The sequence below is a fragment of the Cervus canadensis genome, chromosome 29 (assembly GCF_019320065.1).
Source record: "Cervus canadensis isolate Bull #8, Minnesota chromosome 29, ASM1932006v1, whole genome shotgun sequence".
In the NCBI taxonomy this organism is placed as follows: Eukaryota; Metazoa; Chordata; class Mammalia; order Artiodactyla; family Cervidae; genus Cervus; species Cervus canadensis.
In genome coordinates, this window is record NC_057414.1 from 38,732,557 (window position 1) to 38,750,871 (window position 18,315).

An 18,315-nucleotide genomic window follows, 5' to 3' on the forward strand; every position below is an offset into this window, starting at 1 on the left:
CCCAAGAATACTGAAGTGGGTAACCTATCCCTTCTCTAGCTGATCTTCCCTACCAAGGAATCAAACTGGGTCTCCTGCAAGAAATCTGGAATAAATCAGTGGTTTCTCAGGAGAGTGCTAAAATCCAGATCCACTGTCATTTGCAGGAAGCAAACACAAGAGTATCTGTGTCTACTGTAAAAATGCCATCCTTTTAGAATTTCAATTTCTTGTTCATATTGTTGCCCACAAATTTTCTCCCTTGTTATTTTCCTTTTATGTTTCAATCTACTGCCGGATTGCTTCTGAGCCACTCAACTGAACCTGCTGGCACTGATCCAGTTAATCCAAGCCCCCTGGTGCAAGTAACACCTGAGGATCCTTAACTCACATTTCTTTCTCAGGGGCACCAAGACATAACCACTCCTTCCTCCCTAAAATTCTTTCCACCTCAGCTTCTAAGGACACATTTCTTTGCCTTTTTCTCTCATCTCCCTAAAACTTCAGTCTCTTGGACAGATTCTTGCCTTCCCCAGGTACACCTGGAATCCATGGGGATCTATTCGGGCCTTATTCTCACTTTGCCCATTGTCCCTGGGTGGTCTCATTTATCTCCACGGTTTCAACAAGAAGCTGCTGACTCCTACATCCTTTATCTCTAGCTTAGCCCTCTCTTTTCCGAGCATCAAACCATGCCTCTTGGCTGTCCCTTGAAGTGTGAGCTCGCTCAAGATGTCCGGAACAAATCTCACTCTCTGCACCCAGCACCGGTTCACCGCCTCCTGTGTTCTCTCCCCACCCCCAGATCCAAGAGGACTGGCTCACAGCAGCAACAACTAATGTTTGCTAAACCAATGAACAAATAAGTACTAACACTGAAAAATACTTATGACACTCTTTCAAGGAAGATTAGTTGTCAAGGTGTATATATACTGTAATTCTATTTTTGTTTGTCTATAAAAGGCTTTCAGGGACTTCCCTGGGGGTCCAGTGGCTAAGAATCCATCTTCCAGGGGATTCCCTGATGGTCCAGTGGTTAGAACTCTATGCTGTCAGTGCCAAGGACCCTGGTTCTATCACTGGTTGGGAAATTAAGATCCCACGTGCTCCGGGCTGGAGACCTGGATTCAGTCCCTGGGACAGGAAGATCCCCTGGAGGAGGGAATGGCAACCCACTCCAGTATTCTGCCTGGAGAATTCCATGGACAGAGGAGCCTGGTGGGCTACAGTCCATGGGCATCACAAAGAGTTAGAGATGACTGAGCGACTGGCACTATCATTTTCACTTCACGGGGTGACTAAGCCAGCACATCTCAACCACCCAGCCCCCGAATCTAAAGGAAAGATCCTGTCTGCTGCAATGAAGACCCAAAGCAGCCAAAAATAAATAAATAATTTTTTTTTTTTAAAAAAGGCTTTCAGGTTTTTGTTTTTTTGCTGAGCTTCTCCGATGACTCATCGGTAAAGAATCTGCCCAAAATGCAGGCAGGAGATGCAGGAGATGCTGGTTGGATTCCTGGGCTGGGAAGATGCCCTGGAGGAGGAAATGGCAACCCACTCCAGTATTCTTGCTCGGAAAATCCCAAGGACAGAGGAGCTTGGTGGGCTACAGTCCACAGGGTCAAAGAGAGTCAGACATGACTGAGTGAGAGCGTGCACACACACACACACACACACACACACACACACACACACACACTCACTCACCCCCACCCACACACACAACCATGGAGGATCTTAGTTCCCAAACCAGGGACCAAATCCAATGGGAAGTTTGCAGTCCTAGCCACTGGACCTCCAGGGAAGTCCCTGCTGCTGCTGCTGCTGCTAAGTCGCTTCAGTCGTGTCCGACTCTGTGTGACCCCACAGACGGCAGCCCACCAGGTTCCCCCGTCCCTGGGATTCTCCAGGCAAGAACACTGGAGTGGGTTGCCATTTCCTTCTCCAATGCATGAAAGTGAAGTGACAGTGAAGTCGCTCAGTCACGTCCAACTCTTAGCGACCCCATGGACCACAGCCTACCAGGCTCTTCCGTCCATGGGATTTTCCAGGCAAGAGTTCTGGAGTGTGTTGCCATTGCCTTCTCCGAGGGAAGTCCCTAACTCTAACAATTTTAAACATATACATTGGGGAGAGAATACAAACATCTTTTACAGATCTGATTCTTTGAATCTATAATATTTTAATATTCAAAATACATTGTCACCTGAAGAGCTCTAGTGTTTATGGCCTAATTCAGCAAGGGATTCCCCAGATCTCAGGTGAACCAGGTAAGACTGAGTCAATCTTCCTGATTCTAGGACCAAGAGAGCTGTCTTCACAGCGCTTTTAAATTGCCCAATAGAATACGTGACGCTGCTTGATGGATCAATGTTGGGAAATCCGCTTTCACGGAGGGAGGTGTTCACCCAGTTTCACCGGATCAACAGCCAAGAGTAAAAGAACTCTGCTGGTGCTGTGGGGCAGTGAAGGACCGTCAGGACCAGGGCGCTGCCTGAAGGCCTCAGAGCAAGCTACGGGCACGTGTCAACCTGCGGAGTGCTCAAAAGTCCCACACCTTCCCTTCTTGAGGTCCTCTGCTAATAGCCTTTCTTCTTGCCAAACTGAGGACACTGAAGTAGCCTGAAGAACTGGGCAAGGTGAAAAAACAGGTTCCTGGCCTCACACTTGGAGATTCTGACTCCACAGATGTGAGGGCAGTGGACTTCCAGAAACCCTCATATTTTTTTTAACAGGAAAAAATATACATTTATAATTAGGTATAGCTGACTTAAGGTATTCCATTAGTTTCAGGTGTAAAACAAAAAAAATTTTTATAGGTTATACTGCATTTAAAGTTATTATAGGAACTTCCCTGGTGGTTAGGACTTTGCCTTCCAACACAGGGGCTGTGGGTTTGATCCCTGGTCACAGAGTTAGGATCCCACATGCTTAGTGGCTAAAAAACCAAAACATAAGACAAAAGCAATATTGTAAGAAATTCAGAAAAGAGTTCCACTAGTTTGTCTCTATAGGAGTCTGCTTCTGTTTTGTTATATTCATTCACTTTTTTTTCATTTTAAAAATTGATGCTGATTTAAAATATGTCTGAAAAAAAATATTATATGTTTGAGATGTACCACACAGTGAGTCACAATTCTTAAAGGTTATACTGCATTTACTGTTATTATAAAATATTGGCTATATTCCCTAAACTGTACAATATATCCTAGTAGCTTATTTACTTTATACAGAGTAGCCTGTAACTCTTAATCCCCTATCCCCATGGTGCCCCTCCCTACTGGCAACCACTAAATTGTTCCTTATATCTGAGTCAGTTTCTTTCTTTCTTTTTTTTTAGTTTCTTTTTTGTCATATTCACTAATTTGTCTTATTTTTCAGATTCCACATTTAGTGATTATCATACAGTATTTGTCTTCCTCTGACTTATTTCACTAAGCCTATTGCACTCCAAATCTATTCACTGTTGCAACAGTTGTTGCAAATGGCAACATTTCTTTCTTTTTTATGGTTGAGAGTATTCCATTGTATACACTTACCACACTTCCTTATCCATTCATCAGTTGATGGATACTTAGAAGGCTTCTATATCTTGGCTATTCTAAATAGTGCTGCTGTGAACACTGGGGTGAGTGTATCTTTTCAAACTAGTGTTTTCATTTTCTTTGGATATATACCCAGGAGTGGAATTGCTGGACAATAAATAGGGTTGTTCTATTTTTACTTTTTTGAGGAACCTCCCTACTGTTTTCCACAGTGGCTGCACCAATTTATATTCCCACCAACAGTGCACAAGGGTTCCCTTTTCTTCATTACCCTTGCTACAATTTATTTGTGTTCTTTTTGATGATAGCCACTCTGACAGGTATGAGGTGATGTCTTATTGTAGTTCTGATTTGCATGTCTCAGAAATGGAGTAGCCATCATGGTCAACAAAAGAGTCCAAAATGCAGTACTTGGATGCAATCTCAAAAATGACAGAATGATCTCTGTTCGTTTCCAAGGCAAACCATTCAATATCATGGTAATCCAAGCCTATGCTACAACCAGTAATGCTGAAGAAGCTGAAGTTGAATGGTTCTATGAAGACCTACAAGACCTTTTAGAACTAACACCCAAAAAAGATGTCCTTTTCATTATAGGGGACTGGAATGCAAAAGTAGGAAGTTAAGAAACACCTGGAGTAACAGGCAAATTTGGCCTTGGAGTACGGAATGAAGCAGGGCAAAGGCTAATAGAGTTTTGCCAAGAGAACGCACTGGTCATAGCAAACACCCTCTTCCAACAACACAAGAGAAGACTCTACACATGGACATCACCAGACGGTCAACACTGAAATCAGACTGATTATATTCTTTGCAGCCAAAGATGGAGAAGCTCTATACAATCAGCAAAAACAAGACTGGGAGCTGACTGTGGCTTAGATCATGAACTCCTTATTGCTAAATTCAGATTTAAATTGAAGAAAGCAGGGAAAACCACTAGACCATTCAGGTATGACCTAAATCAAATCCCTTATGATTATAGAGTAGAAGTGAGAAATAGATTTAAGGGACTAGATCTGATAGAGAGTGCCTGATGAACTATGGATGGAGGTTCATGACACTGTACAGGAGACAGGGATCAAGAGCATCCCCAAAGAAAAGAAATGCAGAAAAGCAAAATGGTTGTCTGAGGAGGCCTTACAGATAGCTGTGAAAAGAAGAGAAGTGAAAAGCAAAGGAGAAAAGGAAAGATATTCTCATTTGAATGCAGAGTTCCAAAGAATAGCAAGGAGAGATAAGAAAGCCTTCCTCAGCAATCAATGCAAAGAAATAGAGGAAAACAACAGAATGGGAAAGACTAGAGATCTCTTCAAGAAAATTAGAGATACCAACGGAACATTTCATGCAAAGACGGGCTAGATAAAGGACAGAAATGGTATGGACCTAACAGAAGCAGATATTAAGAGAAGATATAACAGAAGATATTAAGAGGTGGCAAGCAGATATTAAGAAGAAGATATTAAGAGGTGGCAAGAATACACAGAAGAACTGTACAAAAAAGATCTTCATGACCCAGATAATCATGATGGTGTGATCACTCACCTAGAGCCAGACATCCTGGAATGTGAAGTCAAGTGGGCCTTAAAAAGCATCACTACAAACAAAGCTAGTGGAGGTGATGGAATTCCAGTTGAGCTATTTCAAATCCTGAAAGATGCTGCTGTGAAAGTGATGCACTCAATATGCCAGCAAATTTGGAAAACTCAGCAGTGGCCACAGGACTGGAAAAGGTCAGTTTTCATTCTAATCCCAAAGAACGGCAATCCCAAAGAATGCTCAAACTACCACAGAACTGCACTCATCTCACACGCTAGTAAAGTAATGCTCAAAATTCTCCAAGCCAGGCTTCAGCAATACGTGAACCGTGAACTTCCAGATGTTCAAGCTGGTTTTAGAAAAGGCAGAGGCACCAGAGATCAAATTGCCAATATCCGCTAGATCATCGAAAAAGCAAGAGAATTTCAGAAAAACATCTATTTCTGCTGTACTGACTATGCCAAAGCCTTTGACTGTGTGGATCACAATAAACTGTGGAAAATTCTGAAAGAGATGGGAATACCAGACCACCTGACCTGCCTCTTGAGTAATCTATATGCAGATCAGGAAGCAACAGTTAGAATTGGACATGAAACAACAGACTGGTTCCAAATAGGAAAAGGAGTACATCAAGGCTGTATATTGTCACCCTGCTTATTTAATTTATATGCAGAGTACATCATGAGAAGCACTGGGCTGGAAGAAGCACAAGCTGGAATCAAGATTGATGGGAGAAATATGAATAACCTGATATGCAGATGACACCACCCTTATGGCAGAAAGTAAAGAGGAACTAAAAAGCCTCTTGATGAAAGTGAAAGAGGAGAGTGAAAAAGTTGGCTTAAAGCTCAACATTCAGAAAACTAAGATCATGGCATTTGGTCCCATCACTTCACGGGAAATAGATGGGGAAACAGTGGAAACAGTGTCAGACTTTATTTTTTGGGGCTCCAAAATCACTGAAGATGGTGACTGCAGCCATGAAATTAAACAACGCTTACTCCTTGGAAGGAAAGTTATGACCAACCTAGACAGCATATTAAAAAGCAGAGACATGACTTTGCCAACAAAGGTCCGTCTAGTCAAGGCTATGGTTTTTCCAGTGGTCCTGTATGGATGTGACAGTTGGACTGTGAAGAAAGCTGACGCTGAAGTTTTGATGCTTTTGAACTATGGTGTTGGAGAAGACTCTTGAGAGTCTCTTGGACTGCAAGGAGATCCAACCAGTCCATCCTAAAGGAGATCAGCCCTGGGTGTTCATTGGAGGGACTGATGCTGAAGCTGAAACTCCAATACTCTGGCTACCTGATGGGAAGAGCTGACTCATTTGAAAAGACCGTGATGTGGGGAAAGATTGAGGCCAGGAGAAAGGGATGACAGGGGATGAGCTGGTTGGATGGCATCACCGACTCAATGGACATGAGTTTGAGTAAACTCGGGGAGTTGGTGATGGACAGGGAGGCCTGGGGTGCTGCAATTCATGGGGTCGCAAAGAATTGGACACGACTGAGCGACTGAACTGACTGACTGGCTGATTAATGATGTTAAGCATCTTTTCGGATGCCTGCTGGCCATCTGTATGTTTTCTTTGGAAACATGTCCATTCAAGTCTTCTGCTCTTTTTCTTTTTGGCCGGCTTATGCAGCATGAGGGATCCCAGCTACCCAACCAGGGATCGAACTGTACCTTCTGCCTTAGAGTGTGGAGTCTTAACCACTTGACTGCCAGGAAGTTCCTCTGCTCCTTTTTTAAATCAGGTTGCTTGATTTTTTGATGTTGAGGTGCATGAGCTATTTATACATTTTGTATGTTAACCCATCAGTTGTATCATTTGCAAACATATTCTCCCAGTCAGTAGGTAATCTTTTTATTTTGTCAATGGTTTTCTTTGCTGTGCAAAACCTTGATTAAATCCCATTTGTTTACTTTTGGTTTTGTTTGCTTTAAGATATGGATGCAAAAAAATATTGCCATGATTTATGTCAAAGAGTATTCTGCCTGTGTTTTCTTCTAGGCATTTCTATGGTTTCTGGCCTTACATTTAGGTCTTTAATCCACTTTAAGTTTACTTTTTTTGTTGACACACCTTATGGCTTCCAGGACCTTGGATCCTGACCAGGGATCAAACCCCAGCCCCTGGCAGTGTTAAGTGCTGAGTCCTAACTGCTAGACCACCAGGGAGTTCCCACACTTGGAGTTTACTTTATGGTGTGAGAAAATGCTCTAATTTCATCCCTTTACATGCAGCTATCCAGTTTCCTTAGCACTACTTATTAAAGAGACTGTCTCTTTAATTGTATATTCATACTTCCTTTGTCATTGATTAATTGACCATAAGTATGTGCATTTATTTCTGGGCTCTCATTCTGTTTCACTGATGTCTGTTTTGTTTCACAGGATATGTTCAGTTGCATTGAATCTTTGTGACCCTATGGACTATAGCCCAACAGGCTCCTCTGACCAGGGGATTTTCCAGGCAAGAATACTGGAGTGGGTTGCCATTTCCTCCTTCAGGGGATCTTCCCAACCCAGGGGTCCAACCGGTTTCTCACCGCGGTGCTGGGGAAGCCCATTTCTGTTTCGGTACCACACCACACTGTTCTAATAGTAATCGGAGTTACAGCAGTGGCTTTGTAGTGCAATCTGAAGACAGGGAGCAGGACATCTCAAGCTCTGTTCTTTCTCAAGACTGTTTGGGATACTGTGAGTCTTTTGTGTTTCCATACAAATTTTAAATGACTTGCTCTAGTCTATGAAAAATGCCATTAGTATTTTGATAGGGATTGCACTGAATCTGTAGATTGCTTTGAGTAGTACGGTCATTTTAACGATACCAGTTCTTCCAATCCAAGAACATGGTGTATCATTTCCATCTATTTGTGTCCCCTTCAGTTTCTTTCATCAGTGTCTTACAGTTTTCCAAGTACTGTTCTTTTACTGCCTTAAGTTTATTTCTTGGTATTCTCTTGGATGCAACTCTAAATGAGTTTCTTTCATTTCTCCTATAGTTTGCTGCTAGTAGATAAAAATGAAACAGATTTCTGTGAATTACTTTTGTATCCTTCAACTCACCTGAATTTATTGATGAGCTCTAGTAGCTTTCTGGACTTTCTATGTATGGAATCATGTCATCTGCAAACAGTGACAGTTTTACTTCTTCTTTTACAATTTGGATTCCTTTCATTTCTTTTTCTTCTTCTGATTGCTGTGGCTTGAACTTCCAATACTATGTTGGGTAATATAATATTGAGAATGAGCATTCTTGTAGCTGATTTCAAGGAAATGCTTTTAGCTCTTCACCGCTGAGCATGGTGTTAACTGTGGGCTTATCATATATGGCCTTTGTTATGTTGAGGTATGTTCCTTCTATGCCCCACTTGTGTAGGTTTTTTTTTTTATCATAAATGGATGCTGAATTTTGTCAAAATCTTTTATCTGCATCTACTGTGATGATCATATATTTTTTTCTTCAATTTATTTAATGTAGTATATCACATTGATGGATTTATAGATACTGAAAATCCCTGCATCACTGGAATAAATATTCCCACTTGATCATGGTACGTGTTTTTAGTGCATTGTTGGATCCTGTCTGCTAGTATTATGTTGAGGATTTTTGCATCATGTTTTATCAGTGATACTGGCCTGTAACTTTATGTTTTGTGATATCTTTGGTTTGGCATCAGGGTGGTGCTGGGTTTGTAGAATGAGTTTAGAATCATTTCCTCCTCTGCAGTTTTTTGAAATAATTTGAAAAGGATAGGTATTAACTCTTCTCTAAACATTTGGTAGACTTCACCTGTGAAGCCATCTGGTCCTGGACTTTTGTTGGAAGTTTTTAAAAATTACTGATTCAGGATCTCCCTGGTGGTCCAGTGGAAAGAATTTACCTGCCAATTCAGGGAACATGGGTTCAATCCCTGGTCTGGGAAAATTTCACAAGCTGCAGGGCAACTAAGCCAGTGTACCACAACTATTGAAGCCTGCAGGCTCTAGAGCCCATGCTCTACAACAAGAAAAATCACTGCAATGAGAAGCCTTCACACTGCAAAGAGAAAGTAGCCCCTGCTCACCACAACTAGAGAAAGCCCACCCATAGCAATGAAGACCCAGCATAGCCAAAACTAAGCAAATAAAATTTTTTTAAATTACTGATTCAATTTCATTACTGATAATTCATCTGTTCATAGCTTCTATTTCTTCCTAGTTCATCTTGGGAGATTAAACATATCTAGGAATTTGTCCATTGCTTCTAGGTTGTCCATGTTATTTGCATGTAGTTTTCCATAGTAATCTCTTTTGATCCTTTGTATTTCTGTAGTATCAGTTTATAATTTCTCCTTTTTCGTTTCTGATTTTTATTGTCTTAGGCCCTCTCTTTTTTCTTCTTGATAAGTCTGGCTAAAGGTTTATCAATCTTGTCTATCTCTTCTTAGTTTCATTGATCTTTTCTATTTTTTTGTCTTTATTTCACTTATTTCTGCTCTAATTTTTATTACTTCTTTTCTCTACTAACTTTGGATTTGTTCTTTTTCCAGTTCCTTTACGTGTAAGGGTAGGTTGTTTGGTTGAGGTTTTTATTTCCTGAAGCAGGCTTCTACTGCTATAAACATCCCTTTTAGAACTGCTGTTGCAGGGAAGTTCCACATATTTTGGGTTGTTTTCATTTTCATTTGTCTCCAAGTAGTTTTTATTTCTCCTTTCATCTCTTCAGTGATCCACTGTTTAGCAACATATTTTTTAGCCTCCACTTACTTGTTTGTGTTTTTTGCAGTTTTCTTCTCGTAGTTGATTTCTTCTCTTTTTTTTGTAGTTGATTTCCACTCTTACAGCACTGTGGTTGGAAAGATGCTTGCTATGATTTCAATTTTCTTAAGTTTACTAAGACTTGTTTTGTGTCCTATCATAACCCACTCCAGTATTCTTGCCTGGAGAATCCATGGACAGAAGAGCATGGCAGGCTACAGTCCACTGGGTCACAAAGAGTCAGACATGACTGAAGCGACTTAGTACACATGCACATTTTGTGGCCTAGTATGTAGTATGTCCTGGAGAATGTTCCATATGCACTTGAAAAGAATTTGTATTCTGCTGCTTTTGGAGAATTGTTCTCTATATAAGCTCATTTAATCTACTGTGTCATTTAGGGCCAGTGCCTAAATGACAAATTATTGACTTCTTGTCTGATGTGTCCATTAATATAAATGGGATATTAAAGTCTCCTGCTATTCAATTCCTCCCTTTATGTCAATTTCTCCCTTTATGTCTGTTAATATTTCCTTTACATATTCAGGTGTTCTTATCTTTGGAGCCACTGGACTACCAGGGAAGTCTCCCCTTGCTGCTTTTAATAGTCTCTCTTTATTTTTAATTTTTGCCATTTTAATTACAATGTGTCTTGTTGTGGTCCTCTTTGGAGTTGATCCCATTTGGGACTTTCTGGCTTCCTGGACTTGGATGTCTGTTTCTTTTACCAGGTCAGGAAAACTTTCAGCAATTATATCTCTAAATATGGTCTCTCTTTTTCCCTTCTCTGGAACCCCTATAACACAGATTTTAGCACACTTGATGCCGTAGAAATCTCTTAAACTGTGCTCACTTTTTTTTTTCTTTTTAGCTTCAGTGATTTCTACTACTCTACCTTCCAACTTACTGATCCATTCCTCTATGTCATTTAATCTACTGTTGATTTCTTCTAGTGTATTTTTCATTTCAGTTATGTTCATCTGTTTGGTTTGTCTTTATATCTTCTAACTCTTTGTCAAATTTCTCACTGTGTTCATCCATTCTTCTCTGGAGTTCTTTCATCTTTATGATCACTACCTTGAACCCTATCAGGCAGTTCACCGGTCTCCACTTCCCTTAGCTTTTCTTCTGGGGTCTTATCCTTTTGATTGGAACAAGCTCCTCTGTAATCTCACTTTGTCCGATTTGCTGTTTCTACTTCCATGTATCTGGCAGGTTGGTCGTTTCATGACCTCAGAGAAATGGCCTTTTGTAGGAGCTGTCCTGTGCATCCCATCCCCTGATAACCAGAGCTGTATACTCCAGGGCTGCCTGATATTGCATGGGCCCCTCTGGTGATGGGGATGACTAGGCGTAGGTGGTCCAGTAGGCATGGCTGGCCCCTGGTCTGGTTAGTTGCCAGGCCCTGCCTTATGCAGAGACTGCCAGTCATAGGCTGGCAAGATACTTATTCTTTATAAGCTCTATAGGGGGTTCCTATGAACATCCAGCTTTGGCAACCAATGGTTAAAAGGATGTTTGTTTATTCAACTAGTAGGTGTTGAGCACCAGCCACTAATACCGTGCTGAGTTCAGTTATCTTGGTCCCTTCCCTCAGGGGGGAGCAGAAAATGTCCACTTTCCCAGCTATCATGGCTGCTACTGCTGCCAAGTCGCTTCAGTCGTGTCCGACTCTGTGTGACCCCATGGACCGCAGCCCACTAGGCTCCCCTGTCCCTGGGATTCTCCAGGCAAGAACACTGGAGTGGATTGCCATTTCCTTCTCCAATGCATGAAAGTGAAAAGTGAAAGTGAAGTCGCTCAGTCGTGTCCGACTCTGTGTGACCCCATGGACTGTAGCCCACCAGGCTCCTCCGTCCATGGGATTTTCCAGGTGAGAGTACTGGAGTGGGTGCCATTGCCTTCTCCGCCCAGCTACCACTAGTTCATCTTAAATTCAAGTCTTCTACTTATGCACTGGCTCCCACTTCCTCTCACCTGCTCCAGGACATAAACTTTAAGAATTCTTCCCCCTTCCTGTTATATCAATTTTTATTTCTCTGTTGGATCATTCCCAATACAATACAAACATACATTTATTTTCTCCCATTCTTTAAAAAAAACACAAAACAAAAACCTCTTGTCTTTCACTGGACAAACTGGGAACAATCTGAACACTGAAAATAACCATTATCCTAACTAATTGTAACACAAAACATAAATAAAAACCTTAAGTCCATAATGACACTCAAAAACAAGGAAGAATTAAAACCTCCTTAGTCTCTACATTGACACCTGCCCCACAAACTACTTACTCTGAAAATACAGGAAAATAATTAAGGTTTTATCCAGCCTGATTAAGATGAACTTCAAGAACAGCATGTATATTATCTATGGTGAAACAGATCACCAGCCCAGGTGGGATGCATGAGACAAGTGCTCGGGCCTGGTGCACTGGGAAGACCCAGAGGAATCGGGTGGAGAGGGAGGTGGGAGGGGGGATCGGGATGGGGAATACGTGTAAATCTATGGCTGATTCATATCAATGTATGACAAAACCCACTGAAAAAATAAATAAATAAATAAAGGGGGAAAAAAAATATCTTTGAATTATTATAAAAAAAAAAAAAAAAGATGAACTTCAGCTCATGCAGTTAATAAAGAAAGGCTTTTGTTTAAAGAAAAAAAATGCACCTGAATTGGATAAATTGATTCAGACCAGACAAGCATCATAACTGGCTCCTAAAAACTGGTTAAAGGGTCTTGGGGAACAGGATATCCAATAAATCATTTGCTGACTGCAAAGAAGAAATATATTCTTAAAAACAGAGATCATTTATTACCACCTTCATCAAATAATCAAATTTGTTCTCAATAATGTAGGGACAGCTGACATTAAATGCATCTTAATAAGATGCAATTTGTTGAGATATATATATATACATATATCTCAACAAAGTAAATATATAGTTACAGTAGATTTTTTGGGGGAGCCGCTTCGCACTGCTTGTGGGATTTTAGTTCTTCCACCCGGGATCAAACCCAGGCCTTCAACAGTGAAAGCAGAGTTCTAACCACTGAAACAACCAAGAAATTCCTACAGTTGATTATACATATGTATACATATATATTCCTGGAGTAAGACAGAGACAGAGGCAGAAAAAATTTCGAAAGAAATAATGGTGAAATATTTCCTAAACTTTTTGAAAGACATAAATTTACAGATTCAGGAAGCTCAGAGAACCCCAAGCAGCATAAATTCAAAGGAAACCACATCTAGGTACATAAGTGATCAACTGCTATAAACCACAGAAAAGAAAAAAAAAAAAAAATGGAAAAGCAGAAGCAGTCAGAGATTACATACAAAAGTTAGAATTACCACTGACTTCTCATTAAGAATGAGAGACCAAAAGACAGTAGAATGATATATTTAAAGCACTTTAAGCAGAAAAACTATTCTTCAAAAATGTGGGTGAAATAATGAAATTTTAGATAGAAGAATTTGTCATTAGTACATCTGCACTATAAAAAGTACTAAAGAGGACTTCTTTAGTGGTCTAGGGGTTAAGAATTCATACTGCCTGCTTATATAGGAAACACAGGTTCGATCCCTGGTCCAGGAAGATTCTCCATGCCCTGGGGCAACTAAGCCTGTGCTTGCAACTACTGAGCCCACAGGCTCTAAAGCCCGCAAGCCCCAACTACTGAGCACAAGCACCCTAGAGCCCCAGGCTCTGCAACAAGAGTCTGAGCACCACAACTAGAGAGTAGCTCCCATTCAATGCAATCAGATAAAGGCTACACGCAGCAACAAAGACCCCGCACAACCAAAAATAAAAATAAATTTTAAAAAAAGGTACTAAAGAAAATTCTCCAGGTTTAAGGGAAGTGATGCCAGATGGAAACTGGATATTCAGGAAGAAATGAAGAGCAATGCAAAGAGTAAATATATGACTAACACAAAAGACTACTTTTTCCTCTAATTTCTTTAAGATAAAAATTATACTATGGTATTGTGGGATTTATAAAGTTATGTAGATACAACAAATGTGACAACTAGAGCATAAAAGCTGAAGGAGGGGGGTTGAAAAGTTATCACATTTTGTATGAAGCAGACTGGGAGGAGTTAATGAGGCATATTATAATCCCTATAGCAATCACTAGAAAAAAAACAAACCAATTACATATAGCTAAAATAACAAATTTATATGGAATTAAAAAAATTTTTTTTTGCAACTGTTCCAGACAGGAAAGAAGGAAGAGGAACAAAAAAAAAAAAAAGGAGAAGAGAAAAACAAAAGAAACAGTAAAATGGTAGCCCTAAATCCAACCTTAGCAAATATTACACTAAATATTAATGAACCAAACAGGCTAATTAAATGCTCAGCTCTCAAAGCAGAATCTGTCACAGCTGCTCATTCGTCCCCTGACTGACTTTCTTCTCCTGACTCCTGGGACATCATCTCCATTTATTTTTCTTCTTGTCTCACAAGCTGCACTCCTGCTCAGTGCCCCTCTCCTGGGACTGAGACTTGATTCCAGAAATAGCCTCTGGGACTCAGTGCTTGATCCTCCTCTTTCTTAGAACTCCCCTGGCCTAGTTTCAAAGTTCAATTCTGCCCATTTTGGGCCCATACCTGTCTTTTTAACTCCTTACACATCTATCATCCTGTTCACTATTTCCACTTAGATGTCTAACAGACAGCTGTCCACTTCTAGTTGGACAACACGTCCAACACAACTTATTTTGCCCCAAATCTGCTCTATCTTGAGTAACTAGCTCTGTCTATTTCAGGTGAAGGACATGAATCCCTTCGATCGCTCACATCAAAAGCCTGGAGTTATCATAAACTCCTCTTTTTCTCTCACACCTTGCGTTCAGTTCATCAAGTAACTGATCCTGTTGGTTCTATCTCCAAAATATATCCAGAATGCAGCTACTACTCATACAACCTTGGTCCCAACTATCACTACCTCCTGCCTGGATTATTGCAAAGGCCTCTGAACTCATCTCTCTGCTTGTATTCTAGGCCTTTACAATCTGTTCTGACTATGGCAACTAAATGACCCTTTTAAAATACAAGTTGGAGGGGCTTCCTAAGGGAGGCAATCCCCTGGAAGTCCAGTAGTTAGGACTTGGCACTTCCATGCGGTGGCCCTGGTCGAGGAACTAAGGTCCCACAAGTTGTGCAGTGCAACCCAAAACATAAATAAATAAAAATAAAATAGATGCCAGATAGTATAACCTTCCACTAAAACCCTACAATGGGACTTCCCTGGTGGTCCAATCCACCTGCCAAGGCAGTGGACACAGGTTCGATCCCTAGTCTGGGAAGATGCCACACACCACAGGGCAACTGAGCCCATGTGCCAGAACTACTGAGCCTGCATGCCCTACGGCCACTGCTCCAGAACACAGAGGGAAGCTGCCTGCTTGCCACAACTAGAGAAAGCCCGCTCGCAGCAATGAGAACCTAGCATGGCCAATCAATCAAATCAATCAGTGGCCTGCAATGGCTCCCCATTTGGGCTTCCCTGTGGTTCAGCTGGTAAAGAATTCACCTGCAATGAGGGAGACCTGGGTTCGATCCCTGGGTTGGGAAGATCCCCTGGAGAAGCGAAAGGCTACCCACTCCAGTATTCTGGCCTGGAGAATTCCATGGACTGTATAGTTCATGGGGTCGCAAAGAGTCAGACATGACTGAGAAACTTTCACTTTCACTTTTCACATTGGCTTTAAAAGGCCCCACCTGATCTGGTCTCCCATCTCCCCTCTAACCTCACCTGGTACTATTCTTCTCGCTTGTCCCCAGATGCAGTGGCTTCTTTGCTATCCTTTAACTCAACAGACATATTCTTGCCTGAAGGCCTTTGCACAGGTTCTTTCCTCTGCTTGGTACTCTCCTCCGTATATCCACACAGGAAACTCCCTCACCTCCCCCCAGTCTTGGAAAGATGTCATCTTCTTAATAGGGCCTACCACAGCCATCCTATTTAAAATTACAACTTGCTCCTCCAAACCTAGAACTCCTGATTAGTTTACCCTACTCTACTTTTATTTATGGATTTATCACTGGTCAAAAATATGTACTGGACCATTTCCTTATTATGTATATTCTAAATTATCTGGCCTACCATGATGTACGTTCCACGAGGGCAGGGATCTTTGTCTCTTTTGTCTTTGGCTGTATCTCTGTGACTGACTGAATACCAAGTGCCAAAGAACAGGAGCAGATAAAGTGCCTTGTGCAGTAGCAAGGGCACCAGGGGAGTAGAGAGGCCTTCCTGTGGGCTGGCCCTGCCTCCCTCCCTCCAGTCTCATCCTGCACTTCTCTCTTCCTGTTCACTGCCTTCCAGCTGCACTGGCCTTCTTGATTCTTCAATAAAGTAAGACTGGCCTCTGTTCTAGCTGTCTGCACTGCCTAGACAACTCTTACCCTTTCCTTTGAGTGTTTGGATCCCTCTTGTCATTCACGTCTCTGCTTCAATAACGAAGCCTTCAGAGCAGCCTGCCCTGCCACCCAATCTGATATTCCTCCTCCATCACTTTCTCAACACTGCATCCTAGTTTTCGGTATTAGCCCTTATCACCACCTGAAAATTTCTTCTCAATTCTTTTTAAACAGTTGTCCTTATTCACTCTATCGAATTCCACGCTACAGAGTAAGTTCCACAGAACAGACTTAACTGTTCTACCCATCACCGTATCCCCAGCACCTATGACAGTGCCTGACATGGAACGGGTGCTCAGTTAATACTTGTGGTGTGGATGGAGACAGGTGAGCTGGACCTTATGTGTGGACAGGATTCACTCTTCTCTTCCAAAGGGCATTAAGCTGTCCCTGGGGACCCTTAGGATGCCAATCCACAGGGAAGACAAGCCTCCTGGTTTTGAGGTTAAAGAGAGAAAGCGTCTCACCTCTGAATGGTTTCTTCCTGTTCCTTCACCATGTGTGCCAACTGCTGGAAGATGGAGCCCAGCTCAACGATTGTGGACTCAATGTTCTGCATGGTGTCTGCCCGGCTCTGGATGTAAGAATCCTTCAGAGGAGAGAGAGCGTACATGAACACCAGGAGCTTCTGAGGGTGGGTCCTGACTCTTTGGGGCTTTCCAGTTTGCCATTCCACCCATGGCACATTCCAAACACTTGCTTGTGACCACACAGGAAAACAGGGGAGCAACTCCTCCCCACCTTAGAGCGTGGGTACCTGCTCGTCAATGAGCTGCAGCTGCTGGCTGGTCCTAGAGTCCATCATGTCAATGGCCACATCTCCAGAGGCTCGGGACTCCGCCCCCAAAACTACAGCACCGCCCCCTGGGGGGAAAAAAGACGGACATGGCACTTCTTAGCAGTTAAAAGGTTCAAAGCCCATATGCTCTGGATTTGAATCCCAGCTCTGACACTTACTAGCCTTGTGACCCTGGACAAGTCATTTAACCTCTCTGAGCCTCAGTTTCCTCACCTGTAAAATGGGGGATAATGATAGTTGCTTTCTCAAAGGGTGGTTTTGAGAATGAAATGACAGACTGTAAATATAATGACTAAGTGGAGCAAAAATACTAGAAAACTCATTCTTTTGAACATGATTGGATTCACCCTCAACAGGGAGAATGCTGGAGACTAGGTGCGGATCATAGATCCCAAGCATCAGGAGTGACCTCTGAGAAAGTCTAGCAACTTCCTTGACCCTCTGCTCTCCTACCCAACTCCTGTCTTAGGAAGATACCCTCAGACCCAGAGTCACTATGCCTTACCCCTCAGGGCTCCCTGAATCGCCTGTAACTTACCCAGATGGTTGGGTGCAAGCGGCAGGGCTGATACAGGCGCCCGGGAGAACTGCTCCCGCCGGCTCCTCTGCTGCTTCAGGTTCTAGGTTTGGGGAAGAAATGCAAAGGTCCTGAGGCCTCTGGAAAGCGGGCACATTAGACCCCCCTGGTGCCCGTGACCCTATTGCCCTTGCCCTTCCCACTGCCCTCCGGGGCCCTCAGGCCCAGATTCCTATCCCCTCCTACACAGCTTCTTCTCACCTCTGTCCTCACTTCTAAAACTGACTTGAAGTCGTTGGACATGGAGGCCAGTTTCGACTGGAAGAGGAGGAGAGAGGGTCAGCCAGAGAAGACAACGCCTCCTCCCTTCTGCCGCCCCCTCTCCCTGGTCCCACCTGCAGGGAGACCACGATGGTGTTGGAATGGGTTTGCAGGTGCCGGCCGCTCTGGCTGCCCTTGGCCCTCACGAAGTCCTGAAGCTGGGCGATTTGTTTGTTGAGGCTATTGATGTCCTGGTGAAAGAGCCAACAGAAAAACTGGTATCAACCAGGGCTCCTCAGCCAGTATCTCTCCCACATGGACATCTCTGGCAGGGGTGGCAGGATGAACATACTAGCAGGGGTGACGCTGTCTCAGACAGTCAGACCAGAAGGGCCTGCTGGTACAGTCCAACCTCTGGAGGTTGCTCTGGCTCAGTCCCTGCAGAGTAGAGCCAGAAAGAGGTGAAATATGGCCTCGTCCATTTATAAAGAACTGAGTTTA

The 18,315-nt window shown here is 42.5% G+C and overlaps 1 protein-coding gene across 2 annotated transcripts in view; it reads right to left on the reverse strand.

Moving 5' to 3' along the window:
* The window catches only part of STX5 (syntaxin 5), a 29,145-nt gene that overhangs the window by 3,926 nt on the left and 6,904 nt on the right, over positions 1–18,315 (reverse strand). For both annotated transcript variants that reach the window (XM_043452801.1, XM_043452802.1), the window contains 5 exons: positions 17,949–18,065; positions 17,815–17,871; positions 17,575–17,656; positions 16,995–17,101; positions 16,705–16,826 (listed from right to left, as the gene is read on the reverse strand). In XM_043452801.1, coding sequence (XP_043308736.1) covers positions 16,705–16,826; positions 16,995–17,101; positions 17,575–17,656; positions 17,815–17,871; positions 17,949–18,065 — 485 coding nt within the window. The remainder of the gene's footprint in view (positions 1–16,704; positions 16,827–16,994; positions 17,102–17,574; positions 17,657–17,814; positions 17,872–17,948; positions 18,066–18,315) is intronic.